The sequence below is a fragment of the Papaver somniferum genome, unplaced genomic scaffold, assembly GCF_003573695.1.
Source record: "Papaver somniferum cultivar HN1 unplaced genomic scaffold, ASM357369v1 unplaced-scaffold_19, whole genome shotgun sequence".
Taxonomy (NCBI): Eukaryota; Viridiplantae; Streptophyta; class Magnoliopsida; order Ranunculales; family Papaveraceae; genus Papaver; species Papaver somniferum.
Window position 1 is genome coordinate 7004160 of NW_020628818.1, and position 20370 is coordinate 7024529.

At 37.0% G+C, this 20370-nt stretch overlaps 2 protein-coding genes and 1 pseudogene across 2 annotated transcripts; 1 reads left to right on the forward strand and 2 right to left on the reverse strand.

The window, feature by feature from the left end:
* Window positions 1-371: 371 nt before the first annotated feature.
* Window positions 372-2256, forward strand: LOC113338465 (annotated as a pseudogene).
* Window positions 2257-3302: 1046 nt separating this feature from the next.
* Window positions 3303-5775, reverse strand: LOC113339012 (F-box protein At3g07870-like). Its single transcript, XM_026584413.1, has 2 exons — window positions 3830-5775; window positions 3303-3692 (listed from the first exon to the last, which is right to left on the reverse strand). The coding sequence occupies exon 1, from the start codon at window positions 4962-4964 to the stop codon at window positions 4134-4136; it is 831 nt and encodes a 276-aa protein (XP_026440198.1). The 5' UTR covers window positions 4965-5775; the 3' UTR covers window positions 3303-3692; window positions 3830-4133.
* Window positions 5776-7551: 1776 nt separating this feature from the next.
* LOC113338299 lies at window positions 7552-9118 on the reverse strand. The gene is made up of 3 exons (XM_026583743.1): window positions 8732-9118; window positions 7824-8523; window positions 7552-7664 (listed from the first exon to the last, which is right to left on the reverse strand). Exons 2-3 carry the CDS (start codon window positions 8167-8169, stop codon window positions 7621-7623), a joined length of 390 nt encoding a protein of 129 aa, XP_026439528.1. The 5' UTR covers window positions 8170-8523; window positions 8732-9118; the 3' UTR covers window positions 7552-7620.
* Between the last annotated feature and the right edge of the window lie 11252 nt (window positions 9119-20370).

A 20370-nucleotide genomic window follows, 5' to 3' on the forward strand; every position in this document is an offset into this window, starting at 1 on the left:
AACTTATTACATTCTCACGCAACACATCCTCCTGCAACAAATTTGGACAGGTAAGAAACCAAGCTACACTTCATCTTATTAAAGTGACGAGTCATTTCCCATGTGGCGATTGATGTGGACAGCCATATATATGTGACCAATTAACGGATTTATTTAGCAGGCACTAACTAAGCTTATCAGAAGCACAAAAAAACATGCTCATCTCAATTTCATGCTAAATGCAAAAAGAAAAACGAATCAAACATCATACAGTTAACTAACCCATCTCTACTTTTCCTCTCCTTAACTAACCTCTAATTTATATGATATGATACAATCTCATTGATGATCATTACCAACTACCTGCGCATTTCTCTTCTCATCATTCACAAATGGGTTCTTCTGCAAGATTTACTAACACTCAAATTTTCAAACCCATCTCAGCATGTAACTCCGACAACCGTGCAAATCAGTCGGTGGCTGCTGGCCTAGACGGAGGCATTCTTATCTCTCCAAGTGCTTTCCCGTATTACATGCTTATGGCAATTGAAGGCGGCAGTCTCTTTAGAGGACTACTACTTTTACTGTCAGTTCCTTTTGTTTACTTCTCTCACTTTTTTATATCTGAATCTTTTGCTATGGAAGCTCTCATCTTCATAACTTTTGCTGGTTTAAGAATCAGAGATATCGAAGTTGTGTCAAGATCAGTTTTATCAAAATTTTATGCTGAAGACGTTCATCCGGAGAGTTGGAGAGTTTTCAATTCCTTCGGGAAAAAATATGTCGTTACTGCAAATCCAAGAATTATGGTTGAACCATTTGTGAAGAATTATTTGGGAGCTGATAAAGTTCTTGGCACAGAACTTCAAGTACTGCCTAAATCTGGTAGAGCAAGTGGGTTTGTTATGAAACCAGGTGTTCTTGTTGGGGTGCATAAGACAGAAGCTGTACTGAGAGAATTTGGTGAAAATCTGCCAGATAGTGTTGGTGACATATAAACAGATCATGGTTTCATGTCCATTTGTAAGGTATAATCTTTACATGCCAAACGGTAACTGTTGTCTCTGCGTTACAAGTTCCAGAATGGTGCCTCAGTTGGCCATTTAGTCTTTACATGGTCAGTTAACAAATCGCTTATCTTTGGTTGTGCTTGCAGGAAAGTTACATGGTACCAAGAAGCAAATGTGAACCACTTCCAAGAAACAAGCTTCTAAGCTCAGTGATTTTTCATGAAGGGATACTGGTTAGAAGACCGACGCCATTAGCTGCCCTCTTGACTTTCCTATGGATGCCAATTGGTTTCATCCTTTCTCTTCTCAGGATCTATCTCATCATTCCACTACCACAACAACTTGCAGCTAAGTACATGTTCAAAATCCTTGGTATAAATTTAACTGTCAAGGGAAATCCTCCTCCACTTCAACGCAAGAAAGACCAAAATGGAGTTCTTTTTGTTTCTAATCATAGAACTGTGTTAGACCCCATCCTCACAGCAGCTGCCTTGGGAAGAAATATAAGTTGCGTCACATACAGCGTAAGCAAGTTCTCCGAATTAATCTCGCCGATAAAAACAGTAGCATTGGCAAGAGAAAGAGAGAATGATTCCGCCAATATCAGACGTTTGCTTGAAGAAGGTGATGTGATGATTTGTCCAGAAGGAACGACTTGCAGGGAACCCTTTCTACTAAGGTTCAGTAGTCTCTTTGCTGAGCTCACTGATAGGATTGTTCCGGTTGCCATTAATACCAAGCAGACAGTGTTTTATGGTACATCGACTCGTGGGTTTAAGCTGATGGACCCTTATTTCGTGCTAATGAACCCTTTGCCAACTTATGAGATTACATTTCTGGATCAAGTGCCTATGGAGTTAACTTGCAGAGGCGGGAAGTCGCCGATTGAGGTTGCAAATTACATTCAGAGGATGTTGGCTGGAGTGCTGGAATTTGAATGCACCAATTTGACTAGAAAAGATAAGTATAAGATGCTTGTTGGAACTGATGGCCGTGTCCCAACAAAGAAATAATGGATTTACTTATGAACAAAATTGAGTTTAAGATTGTTACAGGGATGACAGGTGTTTTAGATTAGATATCTCTAATTTTGTTTAAGGGCTTTTGTTTTTATCAGTAAACAATTGTTGTTCTTGGTTCTTAATTTTGGTCAGGAAAATGCATTGTAATCTCCATTTCAGCCTTACTGTGTGCAACATGACCGGCCATTGTCTTACCGAAAGACTCACCTCCAAGAACCACAACCTAATAGCATCAGACAAGTTCATAAAACACCAATGCCTGTAAACGCGGCATTAGAGTCCCAAATTTAGACTAAACCATGAAAATTTACGCAAAATCAAGATCAACTAATTTCTAATAAATTAAGAAACCCAATAAAAGAACACACAAATTAGAGTGCATGGAATTACAAAAGATCATACCTTGTGCGTTTCCTAGTTCGAGTTCATAACATAAGAAATCTGGATATTAATAACAAATTGAATCTCTTTGATACCTACGCAATTATCATAAAAACAGAATGATAAGTGGGATATCGAAACTTAAGAGGATCAGTTTAATGAAATTTGTTCTCACTAAACACATGGACAATAGACATGTCCATACATCTGTGACCTAAGGAGGCAAAAAAAAGAAGAAGAAAAAACGAACGAGGTATCAACCACGACCAGTTTAATTCTATGTGCAGCTGGGGGAAAACTCAGTGTACCAAACTGATAAAAGGCAAATGCTTACACCTGCATCTGCACGCACATTCCACGGACTATTTTTCTCTGCTATCTTACTAGTGACATTACGGTTCCAGAGCAATCTTCAGGTTTTGTGACACAATCAAAGGTTTGGCTGACTTAGTTGATTATCTTAGTTCTGCTATTTAGGCAGGAGCTACTGGGCTTGGAATGGCGAAGTTCATTGGTGATCATGGGGTTAATTGAGCAGACTTGATTTGCTTGTAATTTGTCAGAACAAGTTAGATCTTTTACGAAATTCGCATAATACACAGATGAACATCCCATCCCAATAGTAATAGTAAATACCTGGATTAGCATCACCCACCCACAGCCTCAAGACACTGTAGCTCCTGAAAGTAAAACATAAACAGAAGTAGGCAGATTCTAAGTATTACCTACAAGAGCAAAGATGAACTTCCCAGAAGATGGACAGACAATCCATGAAATTCAAACGGAACAGTAGAGTTAATACCTGTAACTACTGAAAGTAAAAACAGAAACGAAAAAAAAAGAAGAAGCAGATATGCCCCTACCACTCCCGAATCTCGGGCTGATAACCTGCTAACTAGCCTGAGCCTGACTCTGAACTCCCACGCTACAGTGCTTTAGTATTACCTCTCATTGTCAGAGTCAGAGTTAGCTGCAGTCAAGGACAGGGGAACATCATAAATGAGAAACAGATGAAACAAACAAAGAAGAAAATTTACAGGACAGAATAATTTAACAAATTTCTCCATTGATAATTGTAGGCATACATACATGTGGTTCCTTTGCAAGGTGAAAATTGCAGAAACTGTATTCACGACTTCACATATAATACAATTGTGTTTGGTTAGGGTCTTAAAGTAAAATAAGACAGAAATAAGCATACAAAGTAGAATTGGTTTGAAGTGCTGAGCATACGTCGTATCTCAGAATTGTTGGCCTTCCTCTCCTCCTCCTCCAGCTGATAATATACATCAACCTTTTCCTAAAGCTTTCAATGAAACAAAGCTGTTAGTGTGAGGAATCGCTTGAAAATCGTTGAAACCCAAATCATCACCTTCCATTAGTTTCTTAACACTTCTAGTTTTAGGGTCATAAAGAGAGACAATAGTTTTATTATACCAGAATAAAACATGACCCCTCTCTGTGATGGCAAATGGCTCGTATTCACTATCCCGTTTGCCTTCCCATGGTATTCTGCACTCCTTTCTCCATTTCCAAGACTGCTTTGTTAGGGAGCTATCATCCAACAACCATATGTCCACATATCTACCTCTCTTTTGATGAACAAAGGTCAACCACCCGCCCAACACCTGACGTTGATAGCGACGACGCTTATCTCCAGGGAAACATGATGGTGCTGACATGACATAGAAGTCCTCTTTCGCCAAATCGAAAGCCACAATGCCGAATTTTTCCTCGAAATTCAGCCAATAAAGAGTTCCATTTGCATAGACACCCGGTGATGCAGTAAATTAGAAGGCATTAAACAATCGATATTTCCTTTACACCTTTCCCACCCGTTGCCACTACCAAGAGTATATACCTGGACCTCTAAGGCCTCCGTGCCGTAGTAACAAATTCTAACCACCTTGTATTCATTTATGAGAGGAACATAACCAAATCCAGATGCAATGCCAACTTTGAAACAAATTTCTATAGGTTGATAATCTACCATCAACCTTGGAAGATTCAACTCTTCTCCTGTGATTGGATTACAAACACAAACAGGATCCTTACTGACGAATAACTCCGAAAAATAAGATGTGGAGAAACAAATGAGACCATTGCATGAGTCAACAAGGGAGTAATTCGAGTTGGGGGTAAAAAGGTGGTTGTTCATCTTTTTTTGATTTGAGTTTCTTATATGTGAACTCCTGCTTCTCATCAGAATAATTACCATAATAGAATAATTTGTTTTGACCTTTAAAATATGAACCTCCCAGAATAAGGAAACTACCTTAGATGTAGAATTGGCGGCATCTTCAATGTTACTGGAACGAGAAGAACCCTTATTGACAGCATCTTCTTCACTGTCACTGGAACGAGAAGAACCCCTCTTCTTATGGAAGTATGAATGATCATCTTCAACTCCAAATCCTGCGTTCGATTGACGACGTAGGTGAGCATCAATGAAGTAGTTATCACTGAAGAGACCTCGCCAGGTCTTGCACACTCTTTTGGAGGAGATGAGAGTTTCAGCCGGTAACCGTGAAAAAATATCTACTTCGATTTCTCTAGGCAGAAGTTTATCCATCGCAAACCTATCAATTTCTCTCGCATCAACCTCCTATAAATACACTAAATTGGGTTTCGATTCCCGGCCTTATACAGATATCAGGAGGGAGGGGAATTTGGAAGCCTCCAACTCCGAAGATATTCCAGATCTAGACAGTCACAAATTTGGAAGCCTCCAACAATTAGGACTTCCCAAAAATTTGGCTGCCCAAGAATAGTTCTTTTTTTCATTTTCCGGAGTAGTACGAGTATTAAACCCGAGCTGAGTTGCTATTCCAGAAGATAAGTGATAAGTTAACTGACCATGTAAATGGCCAACTGAGGCACCAGTTGGCCATTTAAATTTAACTGTCAAGGGAAATCCTCCTCCTCTTCAACGCAAGAAAAACCAAAATGGAGTTCTCTTTGTTTCCAACCATAGAACTGTTAGGATGGTTGCAGAGGCGGGAAATCACCAATAGAACTACTAAATTTTAAGGTTTAGTAGTCTCTTTGCTGAGCTCACTGATAGGATCGTTCCGGTTGCCATTAACACCAAGCAGACAGTGTTTTATGGTACATCGACTCGTGGGTTTACGCTGATGGACCCTTATTTCGTGCTAATGAACCCTTTGCCAACTTACGAGATTACATTTCTGGATCAAGTGCCTATTGAGTTAACTTGCAGAGGCGGGAAATCACCAATTGAGGTTGCAAATTACAGGATGTTGGCTGGAGTGCACCAATTTGACTAGAAAGATAAATATAAGATGCTTGTTGGAACTGATGGCCGTGTCCCAACAAAGAAATAATGGATTTACTTGTGAACGAAATTGAGTTTAAGATTGTTGCAGGAGATGACAGGTGTTTTAGATTAGATATCTCTAATTTTGTTTAAGGGCTTTTATTTTTTAATAGTAAACAATTGTTGGTTTTAGTCATTTAGCCTCATCTTTGTGAATAATAAATGTAGAGTTTTACACTACACCAATTCTAGCCCAAAATTTGTAGCCAGCCTACCAAAATCGCGCCATTTGGAGCCGCAGAATTTATCAAGGTTCTCTATTTCTAAATCATGTCATCTGAAATACTGCTTCAACCCAAAGTGTGAATCCAAAACCAAATATGTGCCAAAAGGGGATACAAGACATGAGCTAATTAAGAAGGTGCTAACACAATATGTGCCAAAAGTTGTTGATCCACATTCTTCTGGTTCCAAAGATGATGATGATGCTTGAAGAAGTGGCCAACAATGACAATGAAACAGAGGCTTCTCCAACGACTATGTTAGTCAATGTTCATCATCCAAACCACGTAGGAAGCCAGGAAGAATATACTACTTTAATAGATAGGCAAATGATAGGGTCTCCTACAAGCATTGTAACCTCCATTTCAGCTTTACTGTGCTGTACCAAAAGACCCACCTTTAAGAACCACAACCTAATAGCATCACACCATTTCATAAAACACCAATGCCTATAAACGTGGCATTAGAGTCTCAAATTCAGATCAAACCATGTTTACTCAAATCAAGATCAACTAATTTAAGAAACCCAATAAAATAATACACAAATTAGAGTGCATGGAATTACAAAAGATCATGCCTTGCGCATTTCTTAGTGCAACTTCTTAACAACAAATTTGGATAAAGAAGCAGTATTAAGAGTGCAGTTAATAACAAACTGAATCTTTTTGATAGCTATGCAATTATCATGAAGACAGAAAGAAAAGTGGGATATCCAAACTTCAGGATCAGTTTAATGAAAATTGTTCTCACTATGCAACTATGCACATGAACTACCTTCTCAGAGATACGGGTTGGAGCTCCTCTCTTCATCAAACCCTTACAACAGACATGTCCATACATCTGTGTGAACCTGGGGAGGCAAAAAAAAAAGAAAGAACGAGGTATCAACCACAACCAGTTTAGTACTATGTGCAGCTGGGGGAAAACTCTGCATACCAAATTGATAAAGGCAAATGCTTACACCTGCATCTGCATGCACATTCCCCGGACTATTTTCCTCAGCTATCTTACTAGTGAAATTACGGTCCCAGAGTAGTCTTCAGGTTTTGTGACACAATCTAAGGTTTGGCTGACTTGATTATCTTAGTTCTGCTAGTTAGGCAGGAGCTACTTGGGGTTGGAATGGCAAAGTTCATAGGTGATCATGGAGTTAATTGGGCAGATTTGATTTGATTCTAATTTGTCAGAACAAGTTAGATCATTTTTGAAATTCGCGTAATACACAGACGAACATTCCAATAGTGAAGTAAATACCTGGATTAGCATCACCCACCCACAGCCTCAAAACACTGTAGCTCCTGAAAGTAAAGCATAAACAAAAGTAGGCAGATTCTAAGAATTACCTACAAGAACATAGATGAACTTCCCAAAAGATGGACAGACAATCCATGAAATTCAAAAGGTACAATAGAGTTCTGTTTTGATCTTAAAGTGAACATTCAAGTTAGCATCACCCACCCACAGCCTTAAAAGTTAAAACTCTGTAACTGCTGAAAGTAAAAACAGAAACGAAAAAAAAAGCAGATACTAAATGTTGCTGCAACATGGATGGTTCAACTCTTACGTCACTCACTTTAGCCTAAATGATATTGTATGAGTCCCCCTATCAGTCCCAAATCTCCGGCTGATAACCTGCTAACTAGCCTGAGCCTGACTCTGAACTCCCACACTACAGTGATTTTGCATTACCCTCATTGTCAGAGTCAGAGTTAGCTGCAATCAAGCACAAGGGAATATCATAAATGAGAAACAGATGAACTAAGATGAAACAATCAAAGAAGAAAAATTTTAAGGGACAAAGAGAATAATTTAACGAAACAAATTAAATTTCTCCATTGATAATTCCAGGTCTAGTGCTGAGCATACATCAACCTTTTACTAAAGCTTTCAATGAAACAAAGCTGTTAGTGTGAGGAATCGCTTCAAAATCTTTGAAACCCAAATCATCACCTTCCATTAGTTTTGTAACACTTCTTGCTTTAGGGTCATAAAGAGATAGAATAGTTTTATTATACCAGAATAAAACATGACCCCTCTCTGTGGTGGCAAACGGCTCGTATTCACTATCCCACTTGCCTTCCCATGGTATCCTGCACTCCTTTCTCCAACCCCAAGACTGCTTTGTTTGGGGGCTATCATCATATGTCAACAACCCGCCCAACACCTGAAGTTGATAGCGATGACGCGTACCTCTAGGAAAACATGATGGGGGTGACATGACATAGAAGTCCTCTTCTGCCAAATCGAAAGCCACAATACTAAATTCTTCCTCGAAATTCAGTCAAATCAGTAAGCATTAAACAATCGAAATCTCCTTTCAGTGATTTCCACCCTTCATTGCTGCCACTACCACCAAGAGTATATACCTGGACCTCTAAGGCCTCCGTGCCCCAGTAACAAATTCTAACCACCTTGTATTCATTAGTGAAAGGAACATAACCAAATCCAGAAGCAACATTAAGAATATCAAGAACTTCTTATGGTTGATAATTAACAATGAACCTTGGAAGATTCAACTTTTCTCCTGTGATTGGATTACATACACAAACAGGATCCTTGCTGACAAATAACTCTGTAAAATAACATGTCGAGAAACAAATAAGACCATTGCATGAGTCAACGGGGGAGTAATTGGATATGGGGGTAAAAAGGCGGTTGTTGTTCGTCTTTGATTTAAGTTTCTTATAAGTGAATTCCTGCTTCTCATCGGAATAATTACCATTGTAGAATGATTTGTTTTGACCTTTCAAATAAGAACCTCCTAGAATAAGGAAACTCACCTTAGATGTAGTTGAATTGGCGGCATCTTCACTGTTACTGGAACGAGAAGAACCCCTCTTCTTATGGTAGTATGAATGATCATCTCCGACTCCAAATCTTACGTTCGATTGACGACGTAGGTGAGCATCAATATAGTACTTAATTACTTATCATTGAAGAGACCTCGCCAGGTCCTGCATACTCGTTTGCAAGGGATGAGACTTTCAGCCGTTACCCGTGAAAAAATATCTACTTCGATTTCTCTGGGCAGAAGTTTCTCCATTGCAAACCTATCAGTAATTCCCATTAACCTCCTATAAATACACTGAATTTGGGTGGGAAATTTAAACTAGGTTTTCCAAAAAATATACCCCCAACATTATTCTGGATCTAGTCGGTTACGAATTTGGAAGCCTCTAAACTCCAGGGTAGAAGTTATTCCCTGACTCCTGAGTCCCGACTTCAGTTAGGACTGCCCAAAAACCACTCAAAACCGTAGTGGGCTTGTTTTCTTTTATAAGGTGGTACAGTGGCCCCTAGACCAATCCATACTCTTTCCTTCAAATTTGGAGTCGGTTTGTTATTGGGAAAATTAGGGGGATACCCAAAAAAAATAATATTGTCACTGTCAGGTCCACAATTAGTTTTGGGTACAGTGACATTCATAATTACTAGGTGCTTAGCCCGTGCTTTGCACGGGCATTGTAATATGTTACGGATAGATATTTCAGAAAACACCTAAACAAATTCCAAAAACATCTATCAATTAAACTGCTGACTTTTGTTGAGAGAATATCAAGTTTAAGTTTTATGTATCAATCACATTAATCTCAACAATCGTTATTCCAGACTTGACACACATGACTTGCTTCCATCAAGTGTAGTGCATCAAACAGTTGTAAGTTACGTATTAATTCATAACAATTAATGACTACTAAAATACCTGTTTTTTTAAAGAAAAAACAATTGATGTACCATTGATAACTTACTTCATTCTTTTTCAATGGGTGCTACTTTTTTTCTTTTTGTCCTGAGTGGTTAAATGGCTTTGATTTGATAAAACCGCCGCCAATATACTTTTATAAGGTTGACAGTGCAGATAACTGACTCATCTCTCGGTGGGAAGAAATCATGCTTGAAAATGTGATGGTGATTCTACGGTTGCTTACTTTAAACGTGCTGCAACTAATGTAGGGTAAATCATTTCAGGAGAATCATCTGCAATGGGAGATTCCAACATCATAATGAACTTGAATTTCCGAATGATTGAACTCTAGTACTGTAATTGATTATCAAACTATCTCTAGTAGTTATTTTTACAGTCTAAAACTCATCTATGGATTACAGTTAAGTTCAAAAGTTACAACATCAAAATGCTCAGCCTAAACCCAAGATTAGTTGTTTCAGTCAATACATCGACTTCATCAGCCGTAAATGTGATGCTTGGCAGGAGAGAAACAAAAGAGTGCAACAAAACCAACATACTACGACACATATCCCGAGGCCCAAAAAATCCAATCATTCTCTATCCCCTTCAAATAAATCTTCCATTGTAGCCAACTGAAACTTCAATTGACAACCTCCTCCAGGAGCCATTTCCACGCATAAATCTGGGTTCCTTGTAAAGCTTCTGGAAACCTCCAATTTTTTCTTCTCCAAGACAAAAATCCAGATTCTCTTCTCCAAGACACAAATCCAGACAAACAATTGTAAGGAAGATTCAAGAACGTCAATTCTTGAAGGGAACTAAAAACCAATGTATTTATTTATTAGTTTATATCTCATCTTTCTAAGAGTTTCACAGGCCAATGCTTACTCGAAATGCATATAAAATAATAATTAAACCACATTCTTTACTTCCCATAGATATCCAATCGGATTTTCTCATCCAACTACTACAAACATAAAGCAAAAACGCAAGGGTCCAATCACAAGTTCGGAGCCTAGAATTTGACCAAGTTATTACCATCCAGACACTCTGGAAGCATACTCATACATTGATTGATGCTGAAGAGATGTTAGTTGTGCAATCTGATTTCTTATTCTTGTCTTGGTTTATTGTCTAAAGTGCACCCAAGTAGAAAGCTATGTATGATTTCTACTATTCATGGTACCAATGGATCACACGGGCTAAAAGAGTTCTTACCATTTGAAGTTCAGTAAATATCTTCAGCATGCTCAGATGCAGTAAGCTCACCAAATCTGCATAAACAACTCGGAAATTCAATGTGCTGTTAACCTGCAATTGCATGAAAATGATTACAATGCATAAACTAACACATAAACCTGCAATATCTTCAGACTATGGAGATGCTATAGGTATAAATTGCTTTCATATAATAGGTTTCTCTTTCTTCTGTATTGCTTATTCTCCTAAACTCCTTTTTACTTGAAAAAGAGTGAGCACATTTTAGAAGTTATGTATATGAAAGTACAATTAAATCTTTTCCATATCGTCCCTTGGCTTTTTCGGATTGACCTGCTCAAAACAAACAATTGTGAAAGCATGAAAATTAAAGTGTATCTACCTGATATGATTAAGATTTGGCTTTTCAGCGTTTTCTTGTGCAACTTTTTTTTTTTTTGAAGCGTCCCAATTTATTTTATGAAGAAAGTGTCGGTTCATTGCCCTATCTATATGACTTCATTGTTCATGCATCAACATGGGCCTGTTAAATGAAAATGAAACATAATTAAACAATAGGCTTTAATTAGAAATGCATTTTATTAGCATAATGTACTAATAAAATTAAGGTTATTAAGCATGAGAACACATCAAGATCGGTGTGCACCAAATATTAAGCTTTTTACTAAGGTAATTCATTTGGAAATTAACCCCATTCCGACCCAAGATTTTAAAGTCTTGATGGGCTAAATCGACTTGTGTAAAGAACCAAGAGGTGAATCATTTTCCTGATCGTGGCTTTGAATAACACTTGGGATTGTTAAATAATAGTACCTCGTGTTACGGATACATAAGGCATGCAATAAGCTGAGATGGCCAGGCTCAATATCCCTCCATATTTTGGACTCCTAGCGAGCAGAACAATCATCTACAACTACTTGGATGTTGTCTTCCAAACTCTTCAAAAGTTTTTCTTCATCTCTTTGTAGCCTTTTTTCAGTCACCATGGTTATACGAAGACTCTACGTGCTCCACATGAACTGCTGCATTAATACACATGATATCAGTTGCATTTAGATAAATTCCGAGCATTAGTATTCTGAATAATAGTTGATGGAATCATATATAAGAAGAAGAATAAATGACTAACTAACATGAATATATTTGGGTTTGTAGCCATTTCAGCTTGGCTCCACTTGGAACTGAAATTAGACTCCGGATGATGGACTCTGTATCCAATTTACAATCAATCAACTCCGGGAGCTTTTGACTATCAGCAGTGATGTATCTACAAACAGAAGATTCAGCAAAATTAAGAGGTAACTTAATTATATATATATAGAAATAGATCAAGGATGCATATGACGAAAATATAAGCATAAACTGCAGACACTCTGTGTGTATTGCAGAAAAATACGCAGTACTTCGTGTCCATACAGTACACAACCAGAAAAAATTCAGTCTCAGAGGCTTATTTTTATAGAAAATTTAAAGAGTCTTCAAGCATCCCTTAAATAATTGGTGAACAATAAACAAATACATTTTTCATTGCGTCCTTTGAACTCAAAATATGACTCAAAATTTTCCCTATCTATATGACTTCATTGTTCATGCATCAACATGGGCCTGTTAAATGAAAATGAAACATAATTAAACAATAGTCTTTGATTAGAAATGCATTTTATTAGCATAATGTACTAATAAAATTAAGGTTATTAAGCATGAGAACACATCAAGATCGGTGTGCACCAAATATTAAGCTTTTTACTAAGGTAATTCATTTGGCAATTAACCCCATTCCGACCCAAGATTTTAAAGTCTTGATGGGATAAATCAACTTGTGTAAAGAACCAATAGGTGAATCATTTTCCTGATCGTGGCTTTGAATAACACTTGGGATTGTTAAATAATAGTACCTCGTGTTACGGATACATAAGGCATGCAGTAAGCTGAGATGGCCAGGCTCAATATCCCTCCATATTTTGGACTCCTAGCGAGCAGAACAATCATCTACAACTACTTGGATGTTGTCTTCCAAACTCTTCAAAAGGTTTTATTCATCTCTTTGTAGCCTTTTTTTCAGTCACCATGGTTATACGAAGAATCTACGTGCTCCACATGAACTGCTGCATTAATACACATGATATCAGTTGCATTTAGATAAATTTCGAGCATTAGTATTCTGAATAATAGTTGATGGAATCATATATAAGAAGAAGAAGAAATGACTAAGATTTGGCTTTTCAGCGTTTTCTTGTGCAACTTTTTTTTTTTTTTTGAAGCGTCCCTATTTATTTTATGAAGAAAGTGTCGGTTCATTGCCCTATCTATATGACTTCATTGTTCATGCATCAACATGGGCCTTTTAAATGAAAATGAAACATAATTAAACAATAGGCTTTGATTAGAAATGCATTTTATTAGCATAATGTACTAATAAAATTAAGGTTATTAAGCCTGAGAACACATCAAGATCGGTGTGCACCAAATATTAAGCTTTTTACTAAGGTAATTCATTTGGCAATTAACCCCATTCCGACCCAAGATTTTAAAGTCTTGATGGGCTAAATCAACTTGTGTAAAGAACCAAGAGGTGAATCATTTTCCTGATCGTGGATTTGAATAACACTTGGGATTGTTAAATAATAGTACCTCGTGTTACGGATACATAAGGCATGCAGTAATCTGAGATTGCCAGGCTCAATATCCCTCCATATTTTGGACTCCAAGCGAGCAGAACAATCATCTACAACTACTTGGATGTTGTCTTCCAAACTCTTCAAAAGGTTTTATTCATCTCTTTGTAGCCTTTTTTTCAGTCACCATGGTTATACGAAGAATCTATGTGCTCCACATGAACTGCTGCATTAATACACATGATATCAGTTGCATTTAGATAAATTCCGAGCATTAGTATTCTGAATAATATTTGATGGAATCATACATAAGAAGAAGAATAAATGACTAACTAACATGAATATATTTGGGGTTGTAGCCATTTCAGCTTGGCTCCACTTGGAACTGAAATTAGACTCCGGATGATGGACTCTGTATCCAATTTACAATCAATCAACTCCGGGAGATTTTGACTATCAACAGTGATGTATCTACAAACAAAAGATTCAGCACAATTAAGAGGTAACTTAATTATATATATATAGAAACAGATCAAGGATGCATATGACGAAAATATAAGCATAAACTGCAGACACTCTGTGTGTATTGCAGAAAAATACGCAGTATTATGTGTCCATACAGTACATAACCAGAAACAATTCAGTCTCAAAGGCTTATTTTAATAGAAAATTTAAAGAGTCTTCAAGCATCCCTTAAATCATTGGTGAACAATAAACAAATACATTTTTCATTGCGTCCTTTGAATTCAAAATATGACTCAAAATTTTCCCTATCTATATGACTTCATTGTTCATGCATCAACATGGGCCTGTTAAATGAAAATGAAACATAATTAAACAACTTTGATTAGAAATGCATTTTATTAGCATAATGTACTAATAAAATTAAGGTTATTAAGCATGAGAACACATCAAGATCGGTGTGCACCAAATATTAAGCTTTTTACTAAGGTAATTCATTTGGCTATTAACCCCATTCCGACCCAAGATTTTAAAGTCTTGATGGGATAAATCAACTTGTGTAAAGAACCAAGAGGTGAATCATTTTCCTGATCGTGTATTTGAATAACACTTGGGATTGTTAAATAATAGTACCTCGTGTTACGGATACATAAGGCATGCAGTAAGCTGAGATGGCCAGGCTCAATATTCCTCCATATTTTGGACTCCTAGCGAGCAGAACAATCATCTATAACTACTTGGATGTTGTCTTCCAAACTCTTCAAAAGGTTTTATTCATCTCTTTGTAGCCTTTTTTTCAGTCACCATGGTTATACGAAGAATCTACGTGCTCCACATGAACTGCTGCATTAATACACATGATATCAGTTGTATTTAGATAAATTCCGAGCATTAGTATTCTGAATAATAGTTGATGGAATCATATATAAGAAGAAGAATAAATGACTAACTAACATGAATATATTTGGGGTTGTAGCCATTTCAGCTTGGCTCCACTTGGAACTGAAATTAGACTCCGGATGATGGACTCTGTATCCAATTTACAATCAATCAACTCCAGGAGCTTTTGACTATCAGCAGTGGTGTATCTACAAACAGAAGATTTAGCACAATTAAGAGGTAACTTAATTATATATAGAGAGAAACAGATCAAGGATGCATATGACGAAAATATAAGCATAAACTGCAGACACTCTGTGTGTATTGCAGAAAAATACGCAGTACTACGTGTCTATACAATACACAACCAGAAAAAATTCAGTCTCAGAGGCTTATTTTTATAGAAAATTTAAAGAGTCTTCAAGCATACCTTAAATCATTGGTGAACAATAAACAAATACATTTTTCATTGCGTCCTTTGAACTCAAAATATGACCTAAAATCTGTCCAGAAATCAGTCCAAGATGAAACCATACTTGATGACCTACAGATAAACTAATGAGCAGAACAATCATCTACAACTACTTGGATGTTGTCTTCCAAACTCTTCAAAAGGTTTTCTTCATCTCTTTGTAGCCTTTTTTTTCAGCCACCATGGTTATACGAAGAATCTACGTGCTCCATATGAACTGCTGCATTAATACACATGATATCAGTTGCATTTAGATAAATTCCGAGCATTAGTATTCTGAATAATAGTTGATGGAATCATATATAATAAGAAGAATAAATGACTAACTAACATGAATATATTTGGGGTTGTAGACATTTCATCTTGGCTCCACTTGGAACTGAAATTAGACTCCGGATGATGGACTCTGTATGCAATTTACAATCAATCAACTCCGGGAGCTTTTGACTATCAGCAGTGCTGTATCTACAAACAGAATATTCAGCACAATTAAGAGGTAACTTAATTATATATATATAGAAACAGATCAAGGATGCATATGACGAAAATATAAGCATAAACTGCAGACACTCTGTGTGTATTGCAGAAAAATACGCAGTACTACGTGTCCATACAGTACACAACCAGAAAAAATTCAGTCTCAGAGGCTTATTCTTATAGAAAATTTAAAGAGTCTTCAAGCATCCCTTAAATCATTGGTGAACAATAAACAAATACATTTTTCATTGCGTCCTTTGAACTCAAAATATGACCTAAAATCTGTCCAGAAATCAGTCCAAGATGAAACCATACTTGATGACCTACAGATAAACTAAAAAACTGAATTGAGGCAGGAAATTGGATGCATTGAGTTTATTTACCTTTGGTAGTGTAAAATTAGTGTCCATTGACGTTGATGTAGTTCTGAAAGTAATCTTCATCTTCTTCAGGTGACCAAGGATTTTAATGCCTCCGATCAATTGGGTATACAGACAATATCACGAAAATCTACTTCAAAATATCGTTTGTCAGCCGTGGTAACTTCATAAAAAAAAAACAGAATATAAGAATCGGGAGAAAAAACCCAGTCGTGGTAACTTCATAGACTAAAGTCACTAAATGGTTACCTGCAACTAATATTTTCATGATTGTTATAAAAAACCCAGTATTTCGACCTCAAATTATATGAATAACAAAGGATTGAAAATAAAAATCATTGAGACTTAACTCGTCATCTTTACTGCATCCATAAACCTCAGTCCATTTAGATCAGGCATTCAAAATAACAGAATATAATCTTAACAAAAGATACAGCGAAAAGTATATAATCCTAACAACCATACTGATCCAAACCGAACTCAACAATCATTTAATCATTTACCAATTCATAAAACGTGATCTAGTAACCACAGATCATATGAAAAAAATAATAAATAGGTTTTTAATTTTGGATCCATAAGCAACCTCAGGGGAACCAAAACATGATCTAGTAACCACAGATCATATGAAAGAAAATAATAAATAGGGTTTTTAAGTTTGGATCCATAAGCAACCTTGGCTGATAGATGATAGATGCTGATAGATGATAGATGCACTGGGAGTTGGTGTTTATCTCTTCTTTATGTACGCAAATAGCGATTTCATCTGTTGTGAGTGACGGTGTTGGAGCAGGTTTGAGATTTAGGCTTACAGGTTTAGAGTTTTAGTAGGGGAAACTTTATCCGGAGGGAAGACCGGAGGGAAGGGTGGAGTGATAGGTTATGTTTTGTGCTACCGTAGATTGGTAACCATCGATTTCTATTGGTAGGGGTCCAGGAGCTCTAGAATTCAAGCTTTTGGCCTAACTTTCATTCTGGAGCCATCATTTTCCACTCAAATTATATATAAAATTTCCGTGACACCCATAATTATATGAAATTATTAAAAATGTATGCATGACAGATTATGCATCCGCATGACAGGTTATGCATCAGGGGTATAATTGGCAACGCAACTTGGATATAACATATCTAAAAATCCGCGCCTTGGAATTCTACAAATTTTATATCGTTGGAAATCTTTTTAAGAGAGTTACGCAACGAGTACAAACAAGAATATCAAATTTTTGTTTTTCACGAAAAAATCGGAGGTGATCATCATTTTAGGCAAGATTTTCGAAAACTTGATACATAACCATTTTGCAGCCACCAAAAACGATGCATAACACATTCTTAAGACGCATAATGAATTATGCAACCATTTTCTCCACTGCATAACAAATTAGGCATTTGGAAAACAAAGTTATGCATCTATAACAAGTTATGTAACCATTGTTTTGGTTTATTTTAGTGCTACATAAAAAGTTGATGCATAATACAGTATGCATCCATATTTACGGATGCATATCAGGTTATGCATCTATTTTCTCGATGCATAAAAGATTGTGCAACAATTTTCTCGATGCACAACGCATTATGAAGTCATATTTTCGGATGCATAACAGGTTACGCATCCATTATATCGATTGCATAACATGTTATGCATATATTATTATAGGTGCATAACATGTTATGCAGCCTTTTTTTTGTTGGTTTCAATACTAACAAAAAGTAGCTGCATAACGTGTAATGCAACCATTCTCTGTACTGCATAACAAATTATGCAAAAAAAAAAGGTTGTATAACTTGTCATCCACCTACAATAATAGCTGCATCACGTGTTATGCTACCATTTTCGAGACTGCATAATAAATTATGCAACAAATTTTTTTAGATGCATAACACCTGCAACACAACTTTTTTCGATCCCCAACCACTGTTAACAGCATCTCAACTTCCTTCCCAACATCTTCCAGCACTAAATTGAAAACGTATGATGGTGCACTGAAGAAGACGCTCCTCATCATAACAACAAAAACCTTCCCTCACAAATATCATGTGAGTCTTACTAATCAGTAAAGCAAACTCCCTCTCATTTCTCGGTCTAGGTGAATCTGTAATCATCATCAACCTTCAACAACTTCACTCCATTTTCAATTTAATATTATACCATAAATAAACAAACAAAACCCCCATGGATCCATTCCTCAAGTTTACTCCAACACAAAGCCTAATTAGTTTGTTAGTTTGTTAGCAGGAGCCTTGCTCTTTACCCACTAATTAACTTTCAATTGATTGATTGCAACACTCCATTAACCTCCGCTCATTCTCTAGCTACTCTTTAATTTGGAATCTTAATCCTACTTTGTATTTAAGGAGTTCGTTTATCAGCTATTGTTATTCACAGGAGGTTTACAACACCAATTGCCTAAATGGGGACTGCTGAGAACAATAATAAAGGGCGATAAACGAGAAGATGGGGACAACAACAAACACAAATGGGGAGTCTATCGTCTTTGATTATCCGAGAAAATGAAGAAGAAATTCAAATTCAAGCAGAAGAAGAGGAATGTTCCGTATCATCAGAATCACCATCTACATCTAATGAGGACCGCCGGAACCACACAAGCAGCAGTAGTAGTTCGGAAGAGTCATGTTCTTCTCCGCCGCCACAATTGAACTGTCCTATTAACAACAATTCATCTAGTACCATTAGTAATGTCATCAAAGATGATGATGCTGAGAAACCCCATCTGGGTGTTATAGAATCCAAAGCAATAGAGAACGTATATACAATTCTTAACAACAACAAACACAAATCTATCACCATCTTCAGATTCGAGCAATTTCAGCTCAGTTTCAACCTTAGATTCAAAACCCTAACTTCATTAACAACAACAGTTGCAGCTGTAATTCTCCTTCCTCTTGTGTTCTTGAAGGTAACAGATGTTAAACCCCCTTTCAATTCTCGAATCTTTGTAACTTTCCACTGATTTTATCACCCATTTCAGAGAAACGAAATTGAAGATGAAGAAGAAGAAAAAAAAAAGAATGAAACAGAATCTCATAAATTATGGGTTTGAGAATAATTGTTCTCTAGAAAATGGATGCGCGCCTTCAAATTTATGGACGTGGGTTTCACAGTGGGAAAGATCCGAAGAATGGGTCTCCCTGTAGTTTTCACTTTGTTATTCGGTTCCCCTACTCCTGAGTCCTGAATTCAGTTAGGACCGCCCCAAAACCACTCAAAACTAGGGGTGTGCATACAATCCGGAACCGCGGATTTCATCCACAATCGTCCGTAAAATTGCGGGTGAAAACCAACCCGCAAAAGTCTATGGACCGGTTACGGATGAATTTTCAAATCCGCAAGGTTTAGCGGTTTGGTTGCGGTTGGTTTTGTAAATCCGCGGATTTATCCGCACCGTAGGGTATTAAAGAAATTTCATAAAACAAAAAAGTATCTAAGATACAAATAAGGAAATCATATATAACACAAAGGTAAAAAGTAGTAAAGAAGGGTAATTAGTTTCAAAAGTATGGAGAAAGCACATACGAACAACACAAGGTCATACCATTAAAAAAAACAGTACACAGAACTTACATGCTAGCAAAATCTAACCTACCTGAACTTTCTTATACAGTTTGTAAGCAACAACCATGAAGTAAGAGAAAGAGTATAACTAAACCGACCTGGCAACGATAACCGAACAGTGAAACAAACTTGGCGGACAATTTCGGTTTTTACCCTAGAATCCGGTTATCCTACATTCTGCAGTTCAATTCTTGTGTTCTATGCTCTTTATTTCTGTTTCGGTAAGTTTATCATTATGGTGCTTCCTTGATATTGCATAAATTGCTAGGACACAATGATTCCAAAACCTCAACCAATACCATGGTTGGATGAGGTAGAGGTCGTGTAAGAGGTGACGAAACCAAACATACTTGATAGAGCGTCGACTTGTCATCGATGTGCAAACGCTACAGCAGTAAGGACATAAATGGAGGTGCTCCATTAAAATTATTACTCTTTCGTATTAAGAGTCGTTTGTATTAGATTCTGGCTTTTATACTTGTATTTTTGTTTGTTTTACTTTTTTTTTGACTAAATCCGCGGTTAATCCGCATCCGGCCCGTACAATCCGCTAATCCGCAGAGGTCAAATCCGAGGGTGATTGGGCCGTTCACGGTTCAATTTTCTAAATCTGCAACTTTAACGGTTTGGTTGCGGGTGACTCCTAATCCGCAA

Excerpts from the sequence above, each read along its gene's own strand:
- LOC113338299 (XM_026583743.1), bottom strand. The coding sequence starts at position 8,169 with ATGTCACCCCCATCATGTTTTCCTAGAGGTACGCGTCATCGCTATCAA. Across the intron at positions 7,665-7,823 it reads ATTGAAAGCTTTAGTAAAAG|CTAACTCTGACTCTGACAAT; the intron begins GTTGATGTATGC and ends GCTTGATTGCAG.
- LOC113339012 (XM_026584413.1), bottom strand. The coding sequence starts at position 4,964 with ATGGATAAACTTCTGCCTAGAGAAATCGAAGTAGATATTTTTTCACGG.